At 35.4% G+C, this 9,903-nt stretch overlaps 1 protein-coding gene across 1 annotated transcript; it reads right to left on the bottom strand.

Moving 5' to 3' along the window:
- On the bottom strand, positions 1,026-5,356 carry LOC18592419 (probable receptor-like serine/threonine-protein kinase At5g57670). The gene is made up of 10 exons (XM_018126208.1): positions 4,948-5,356; positions 4,721-4,818; positions 4,223-4,472; positions 3,373-4,128; positions 3,016-3,264; positions 2,781-2,944; positions 2,610-2,689; positions 2,276-2,423; positions 2,045-2,194; positions 1,026-1,684 (listed from the first exon to the last, which is right to left on the bottom strand). The coding sequence occupies exons 1-10, from the start codon at positions 5,123-5,125 to the stop codon at positions 1,442-1,444; spliced, it is 2,316 nt and encodes a 771-aa protein (XP_017981697.1). The 5' UTR covers positions 5,126-5,356; the 3' UTR covers positions 1,026-1,441.

Genomic DNA, 9,903 nt, shown 5'->3' with positions numbered 1-9,903 from the left:
GGGGGGGGGGGGGGAGGGTGGGGTGTGGAAATTGAATTGGATAGCAATGGAGATGGAGGTTGACCTTTACTTATCTGAAAAGAGCTAGTGACACCAATGACTTAAAAGAGATAAAAGTTTCATGGGTCGTAATGGAAGATGCTGGTGGCAGCCTGAACATGAAAGTAGCTTGAATATACAATATGTCTATTTGAGAGGGGGAAAGGAAAGCCACATTAAATACCAATTGATTCAACAGTGATGGCCGTTAGCGTCTTAGTAGAAAGAGGAAGACTTGTACTATACGTGACGCATTACTCCTTTAAGTTACAAATCACAAATAAAACGCTTAAATATTAACAGATGACTATGTTTCCTCATATTGTTCATCAAGTTCTTATCTCTAAATTAGAAACAGTTCAGTACTTCGCATTCCTTTATTAAAGTGAGATTTGTTGGCAAATATAAGTAATTGCCTTAACTAGGTGAGAAAGAACTGCAAAAACTAAGAAAAGGCCAAGCATTGCTTGTGCTTACTTAACTAGTAAATGACATTTGCTTAAAAGCAGAAAGTCATGGGGAGGGGGGAGGAAGGGGCAAGGAGCTGAGGAAATCAAAGTGTCGGTGGAGATGGCGAGTGAAAGTGGACTCCCTAGGGTGGTTGTGGCTGTGGCATCACTTTTCCATTTAGTAGCCCTATTAGGCTAGTACAATTTTGTAACTTTTCATGGTTACAATTTTGTAACTTTTCATGGTCTGTATAACAGTGAAGACTCCGTGAACGAAATAAAGATTTCAGCAGAAAGTGAGGAGCCCAAAACAGGGGTTGTGCTGAGTGGGTTGAGACAACCTTGAATAAGTGTTAAGAGCCAATTCAATGACAACGGCAACCAGTTGGAAGGATGAAAGGGACTTTTGCGGATCCTTGTATGAGCATTCTACGAGCCATCAAAATTACCAGATATGCTGAATCGGCTTTAAATAGCCATGTAACAGCAAATGCACATGGAGTAATAACTAGTAATCAAAGTAAGAGGCATACCAACTTCCAAGCAAAATTGCTCTTATTAGCCAAGCTTCAGGCAAATTCAGAGCAATGCTTACTTTATATTCACTTTAATAAGAGAAAATAATCCGGGTTACAACACAATTAGCTTCCACCACTACGATATATTCCCACTCCTAATCTATTGCGATCAAGGAGCAAACCCAACACTTTCAAAAACAACAAACAGACAAAAAAAAGGAGGGTAGACAGCAGCCCCACAAATACGCAACATTGATTGAATAGAAGGGGAGGAGGAGGGCACACCAGGCAAACAACCTCTCATCCAACACCTACCGTAAGCAACCCAGTTGAAAGAAAAAAGAGTAAAGAAAACCAAAAGAATATACAAGGGGGAGAAAAAAAAATCCATAAATGGAATAAGCTTATTTGCAGCTTAGATTGCGTTATTGTGGGTTAGTCGAAGCTTGATGAACGGCTCCACCTACCATTCAGGTAGTCCTCTAATGACACAGATTGCTCAATGCTGCTCACGGAGAGTGAATCGTCCTCCACATCAAGCAATGCAAGGCTAAGATGGGATTGGAGGTTAGACCTGGGACAAGCTTCACCATCCAACGCGTCAGATCCTTCCGAGGCATTCACCTGGAGCCTTGCCCACTTTGTCACATCAGCATCGCCTTGAAGGAGCTTCCAAACCTTTGGCCAACCGAAACAAAAACATAATTAGTTATCTGTTATTTACAGAAACGTAAAAGAAGTAAATTCATCTGCTTAAATAGGGTTTTGACACTGATATGCTATTGCAACCGAGACACTAGTGGGAGTGGGATACTTGGCACAGTGCACAATTCACCTCACAATACCAAAACAAACAACTACCCAACACACCCTTTCCAATTTAGCTTTTTCTATTATGTGCTAAAGAAAATTAAAGCAAAATTTAATAAAAGAAGTCTTTTATTCTCTTGTCCCTGCTTTATCAGAAAGACTTGGCTGACCAGAAAAGTTGCACATAGAAAAAGCTAGTCTGATTAGAAAAAATCAAAGATGACTTACCACACTCATTTGAGGTCTTGCACGTGGGGCACGTCTAATACAAAGCGTGGCAGCGAGAACCATCCTCTCCATCTGGTCACGATCATAGCCATCACCCAAGCTTGGGTCTAATAATTGGGAAACCTTGCCACCACTTAAAATTGGTTTTGCCTGGACAAGGTCAATTCTATTTTAGACACAAAATTGGAAGGTAGATTACCACGATGAGTCACATGAGCGAAAAGGACATACCCACATGACCAAGCTCTCTTGGCCTTTTGGATAGTCATTGCTTATAGGTTTTCTTCCAGAAAGAAGCTCAAGCAGCACAACACCAAATGCATAAACATCAATCTTGTCGTTTACTTTGCCATACATGAAGTACTCAGGAGCCAAATAGCTGGAGCAAATGGTAATATCATTAGTTAATCAATGACCTGTACCAACCCTTTCCCCAAGAATATTTTCAATTGTTTCAAATGATGTTGGCAAGATTTTCATTTTTGTACATTATAATACCGCTTGAAATAAATGAACATAATTAGAAACAAGTGAGCCTAGAGCAATGGAAGTGAAAATTACATACCCAAAGGTTCCTGCAACATCTGTGCAGGTTATATGTGATGAAGAGGCTGATACCCATTTAGCAAGTCCAAAATCTGAGAGCTGCAGAAACAAGCAGAACACATGGAAATTAATTATTGGAAGATTTTCAAATTTGAAAGCACAAGACTTGGAAGTCAAAAATGAAACATACCTGTGGCTCAAAATCATCAGACAGTAGTATGTTAGAGGATTTAATATCCCTGTGGATTACAGGGTGCTCACTGTTAGTATGCAGATAATCTAAGGCCTCCGCTACCCCAAGTGCCACATTGTATCTTTCACTCCAACCAAATGCACCAGGATCCTTCTTATTACCTGAATTAGTAATATAATAAGATCTAATCTCTTTTCAATCTCAAAACCAAGAATATTATGCATTTACTTACCATGAAGGTTTTCTTCAAGGCTTCCTCTTGATAATAAATCATAAACCAAGAGAAGATTGTCATCCTCATAGCAAAAACCCAAGAGGGAAATAATGTTCTTATGATGTAATGTAGTAAGAATCTCAATTTCCAAAACAAACTCCTTCAATACATCTTCAGAAGGCTTTAGAATTTTCACAGCGAGTTCCTTGCCGTCTCTAAGGCAACCTCTATAAACCTGACTACTACCTCCTTTTCCAATAAAATTTTCTGAAAATAAAACAGAAAAAAAAAAAGAAAAAATGGATTAAGTCAACCAATTTCCAGAGGAGGGACTAAAGTAAATTGTTGCGGAGAGGAATGATGAATAAAACAAACCAGCCAAGAAATTTGATGTTGCTGAGACGAGTTCTTGGTACTTAAATAATCTGCAAGTTGCAGAGTATTTTTCATGGAGACCCTCCAATTCTTTTGGCAGGTTTCTTGAGTTTTGATCAGGAGAAGGTGGAGCAATGACATTCTCCGTACCAACTGGAACAATTGCACCGCTTTCTCCATCAAAACTAGAGGACTTATATTCACTCTGAGTGCAACCTTCTTGTTTCTGATCCGAATTGGCAAGAAACAGAGTACGCCTAGAGGGCAGCCGCATCACCCACTGAACCACAGATATCTGCCTCAATGAAGACCGGTCAGGAACTTGTTGTTGTAGGTCTGACAAAACTGCACGACGAAGTAAAGGCCAACCGGGTCTGATTTCAGGCAACTGTTTGATCAACATGGAAATCGAACTGGACGTAGCCTCAGCCTTTTGCACTGGCACTATAGCCAACGATTGGTTTCCATCGTTAGCATCATCAGCAGAAGACTCTTTTGCAGATTGGTGACAAGAATTATGTAGCAACAACTTATTACCAGATCCACAAATCGAGCAATTTTTCTTTGGATCACTCTCCAAGCTGCCTGAACGGGCTTTTGATAAGGCCTGCTCCAAATTTTTGTCGTTGGTTTCATCAGAATTCAGATTGGTTTCGGCATTGGCATTTCCTTCACTTAATACTCTAGAATTTTTGTTCAATGTCATTGTTCGCTGAATTGCATTAAGCAAGCTATTTCTTTTATGATCTTCACTTCCTGAAACAAATACACAACAAAGAAATTCCTTAGTAACCATGAAAAATTTACATTCACATCCAAAAAGCAAATAGCCAAAACAAAAAAATTTTACCTTGTGAACCAAAAGTACCAGCTGGAGAGCCCTCTCTCTGGAACAAAACTTTCCCATTATGAACAGCAAGAACTGAACAGTTTTTTGTTAGTTTCTTAGCACAGTACTTAGCTACCGATGTCGATGACCGGATTTTATGGAGTTTGGCGGCTGTTCCAACTATAAGCTTAGTTGCAGAATAAGATTTTGCTTCTCTCACTAAAATTTTACGAATTGAAGAACCTCTGCATATCTTAAGTTTGAGATCCACCTGCAAAATATCGCCAAAACCAACTCCTTTTAAGTCTTAAATTTGCTCTTGGAAATGTTTAATTAGTTACTCTTAGTAGTGTAGCTAACTTTAGCAGTAGGGGAAGGTCGAATTTTCATTTTTGATTCTCCTCCATTTTCCAATTGACCAAACAGAGAAAAATCAGTTTAACAAATTTATCATTTAAAAAAAAATGGCTACAAGAAATAGAAAAGCATAGAAAGAGAAAGGAGAGCATGAAACTGAACCTGTTTCAAATTACAGAATCCTTCGTAGACGGCAAGAACAGAGTCAAACGCTTTGACAAGCGATAAAAGCGAAGACTTCCCATCTCGATCCACGATTTCTACAGACACAGAAAAAGAAACCAACTCCCACTTCACTAAACCACCCAAACAAAATCAAACCCCACAAGAAAAAAAAACCTTAAAACACGGAAACAGGAAAAGAGAAAACACCAAATTTCTTGACTGACCATTGTTGCCAAGAACATGAAGAGCAATCACAGAGTCACCAGGCTGAGCCACCTTAACCAAAGCCCATGTCAAAAGCTCTCTGCTTGGTGAATCAAGCTTCACCCCAACAACCACCGTTCCTCCACCAGAACTCACCGTCTCTTCTTCTCCAACAAAACCGTTTTGCACCATTTTCATATCTGTCTTTTGCCGTCCCAGACAGACTCTCAGTTTTCAGCCAACTCTTCTTCCTTGTCCTGACGAAGGATCAAGGTCATGTTAAGGCTTATATATGGAAGCGTTAGCTTCTCGAGGAATAGAAGGGAAGGGAGAAGAGGAAAAGCGTTGTGTGTTTTTGTAGGCTTAACCGTCAGTTTGTTTGCTTTTCAAGTTCGCCAACCAGACTAGACAGAGAAAGGAGGGGAGGGAGGGAGGACTTTTTAAGAATACACCCCAGTCACAAGTTAAAATTATTAAACAATTGATTTGCTTATTTTAACTTACCTTCATTTGTTAATGTGTTAATTCAGGTTTTAATGGGGGCTTTTTATTTTTTATTATTTATTTCCTCCTTTTGTAGGAATTAAGAAATGGTCCCACCCTGTAAAGGACATGGGAGCTAAATATTTAGAACATAGATTTCTATCCGATTAAATAAGTTCATTAAATGGGCATGGGCTCTCAACTGGTAGGACCAAGCTTTGCATCATTCTACAAATGAGAAAACCCAAGGTTTTTTTTTTTGTGAATTATTGATTATAAAAAATTTAAAGGATATCGTTGTTTCATTTTTTTAAAATTAAATAAACAATACATGTATTTATTATTAAAGGAAATGTCCGATATTAATTATATAATATTAACAACAACAGTAAAGAACGAATTGATTTTCATGTAATTTTTTTATTTAAATGTAAAAGAGGTCTTATATTTTTTTTTAAAATGCTAAAAGAGGCCTTATAGAAGAGAAATTTTATTAACGAGAAATTGATGTAATCAATTTCATAATATTTTTGTAAAATTATAGTAATTGAATAGATGCAATGTAAGACTCCCATGCATAGTGAAATTGTAGTAATTTTGACCACTCTTTGTAGGGCAATCAGTATCGTTATCAGCTTAAATTTGGGGTCAAAGTGATTTTCACCATTGAGTTTGAAGTTGAAAGAAAGGGCTGCTGACGATGCTTCCGCCCTTTAGATAATTGACTGTAGACAGTAGTCAAGTTACGACCGTATACTAGAGGATTATCGAAGAAGACTCGACTGAGCAAGGGACCCATTAAAGCAGTCCCTGTAGTTTTTTGGGGCCAAGTGACCTTAATCTTTTACCTACAACCAAAACCCAAAAAGTCTTTTCAGTCTTCTTATCCGTCTCTTCCTTCTTTCCTTTTAATCCCCCCAAGCTTTTATTATTCAGCCTTTTTGGTAAGACATGCCTTAAACATTGTCCTTGTCTATTGATTAACCTCCTAATTTATTGTCTTTGTCATTTAAATTAAGATTTCATTTTCTGGCACAGCAAAGATCAGCTTTAAATTAAGATTAAGCTGGAACGATTTAATATATGTTTTGGGTAATTAAAAATTGGTCCCTAAAACTTGCTTTATTGTCAGGGATCTAACGAGCTTTTGATCTGCTTAATTTGTATGCATTTCCCTCCTTCCAAACCCACACTTGTGTTTTACTTTTTCTCTTGAATCCTCTACTTTTTGGGACTGTTATTCATGCTCCCCTTTGCTAGGTTAGCTTTTAATTTCATGTTCACTTTCAAGATTGATAGTATTAACTAACCAATGGTTTGATTTACCCATAAAAGGAAGCTAATAAATGAAGTTGCTTCATTTATGTAGTTTAAGGAGGAGCATATTTGCATTTACAACCTCTTTGCAAAGAAGAGAAACTAGCATGAAGTTTTAGGTTACAATTCAACTACCAAGCATTGCCTTAATGCAACTACCCAATACTGCTTTAATCACTATACTGAGGAAAAAGGGCAAACGGACAATTGGGTACTTGATTGCGAATGTACAATATACAATAAATAAGCCAATAGTACAAGTGTTTCTTTGAATAAACTAAACCATTAAAATAAGCTTGTTTTTTTTTTTTGTTTCAATGTTTAATCATTTTCCAATCAAATTCTAAGAAGACTATAAAAATTTGCACATTTTCATAATGCATGGCATGCAATTAAACATAAAAGGAATATGGGTCTTCTTCTAATAAGTTAAAGCTTCATTTTCTACTTGGGGTTTTTTTTTTTTTTGCTTCTTTAATAAGTAATTACTCTAAAGCAATAACTAAATAGTAATTGTATAAATCAAAATCTTATTGGATTAAAAATAAATAATTAAATAGATAAAATATTATCTCAATTTAAAAATAATTATTTCATGTAAGTAAAATTATAGCATTTTGATGAAAGTTAATTTTTTATTTTTATATATAGTTGTTTGAGAAATTTTTTCTTCAAAAAGAAAAAAAAAATCCTAAAATAACTTTCATCTTAATATAACTTATCCTAACTCCAATCAATTTTAGGCAATGAATAAATTTTATACTATATTCAAAATACTTTATAAAAATTGCAATTTTTTGTCATGCATGACATACAAGGAATGTTTACTTGTTTATTAAATTTCAATGGATGGCATTGATCATTCTCAAACGGTAATGCAAATACACATAGACAAGCAATGGAATAAACCTAATTAATTTTGCATTAAGGTTAAATTAATTAAGATGACATCAGGCTTTCATGACATAACGCAAGTGATTATGGTTACTTCCACAAATTAGATGATGAAATGAGGTTTCTTAATGCTTAAACATTGCTTAACGTAATAAACCATTTAATCATCTAATCCCAGAAAGTTTAAGCATAATAAAAAGTCTAAAATTTAGCTGATTTTATTGCAAAACAGTAATAATAATAATAATAACTAAGCTGATTTATTACTTTTTAATATATAATTTATGTATGTTAATTTTGAAATTAAGACTAGCCTTTGGATGAATGTTGCAGTCATCGACAATTTGACATTGTTACCTTACGTTTACCTTTTGTTTATACATATATAAAAAAATATTGATACTGATGATATCACCTCACATGACAATTAATTATATTTATGTTCCATTTGGCTATTATTTTTTACCATCAATTACATATAAACGGACTACTTTTATCAAATGTCATTGTGTGGAGAATACTCGATTCATTGTGGGCGGTGATGAATGTAAACGGACTCCGCCTAAAAAAATAAAAGATAATTAACCCCGTGACTGCGTTACCGAAGCAACCCACGCTCCCCTGGCACACCAGTGGAAAGAACGGGGAAGCCCATGATCATGTGATCCCTAATCAGATACCGCACACGTGGCGCCTTTAATTGTGTGAACCCCACGTCAACTGCCCGCCGTACACGTGCTCCACAAGCTGACGGCCACGTGCCCTCTCCCTTCTCGTTTCATCCTTTTCCATCAGAAAATATATAATACCAATATCAAAATCCAATCGATACTATCATATTCTTTCAATATTCTTTTTGCTTTCTATAAATTTTACGGAAAATTAGCCCAAGAATAGAGAGGAATGAGAGTTTTTTTTTTCCTTTTGTTAATCAAACCATCAACGATGAAATCAATTAAATATAATCGAAGATATTTTTATCTTAAATTTATATTTAGGATTGTCTTCGTCTCATAAGTATTATCTTGTTTGATTTTATTAATAAAACTTTTTTTAATTTAGACCTTAGTTATTTTAAATATTTGATTAAATCAATTTTCAATAAATTTAATATATATTTGAAAATTACTCCATATAAATTATATATTTTTTAATATTAATTAATGATATTTATAAATAAATAGTGACCAAACTTGAAACTTGAAAAAAAAATTCAAACTCGAGCACTAATTATAGAATATAAAAATTAATAAAATACCAATAATCTAATTTAATCACTATGAGATTGATGAGGTAAATACCACAAACATATTTTAATTATATAATTGATTCTTCTAACTCATTCCATTTGTCCGCACCATTCCTATATTCTAAATATGATTTTTCTCAATGTTAATATATTTAATTTAGCAATTTGTTTATTTAACTTTTTCTAAAGGGGAAAAAAAGATGCGGAACCCATTTCTCCTTTTTCTTTTTTAAAAAGGAGCCTTACTCTTATTAAGATTAACATGCACGAAGCCGCCAACCCCTTTCAATCTAGCATTAGAATTTTGTTTCTTGGTTCTTGTGATTCTGAGTTTCTTCTATTAATACCGTCCCCAAGCCAAGATCAAAAGCTTCCAACAGTATGGTGTTGAGGAAAGAGAGAGGTGAAGGGCTGCCACACCATGAAAATAATAGGAACAGCATTGTACAAAATAGGGGAGGGACCGTTGATTCTGATGCTTTGCATTTCCATGTGATATGTTCTCCTTTGGTAACAATGGGGTCCGCCTCCCAACCTTTCCCCAAAGGCCCCAATATTAATCTAGCTCTTGGGCTATCTTTAGCACTAATTAAATGTTCTTTGTTTAGGGTTTTAAAATTCCTGAACCACCCTAGTTTATGCATTGTCGGTGGATCCAAGCATGCTTCTTCACGTGCTAAGAGGCTTAAAATATCCTTACTTACCCACCGAAACTATGTAAACAAAGGCAAAACAAAAAAAACAAAAAAAGAAAGGAAATTTATCTTTTCATGCTGACGGGGCCTCAATAATTTTATAAAGATCTTCCAAGAAAAGATCTTATAACTCTAATTTAACAGGCAAAGGGGTTGAGTAAGAACTTGTAGTTTCTTTTAATTGTTTTACCTAAAATCTGGAAAAATCTACCTGTCAAATAAGCTTCAATGATTGTTAGCAACAATCCTGTAATAATTAGGCTTCAAATGTTGGTACCACTTTAAAAAGTTTATAACCCACCTCCTAATTTGTTTATACAAGAAGGAAGAGCTTGTGC

This window comes from Theobroma cacao, chromosome 8, assembly GCF_000208745.1.
Source record: "Theobroma cacao cultivar B97-61/B2 chromosome 8, Criollo_cocoa_genome_V2, whole genome shotgun sequence".
Lineage (NCBI taxonomy): Eukaryota > Viridiplantae > Streptophyta > Magnoliopsida > Malvales > Malvaceae > Theobroma > Theobroma cacao.
The sequence above is the reverse complement of the archived record's forward strand: the minus strand, read 5'-3'. Positions and strand labels throughout refer to the sequence as shown.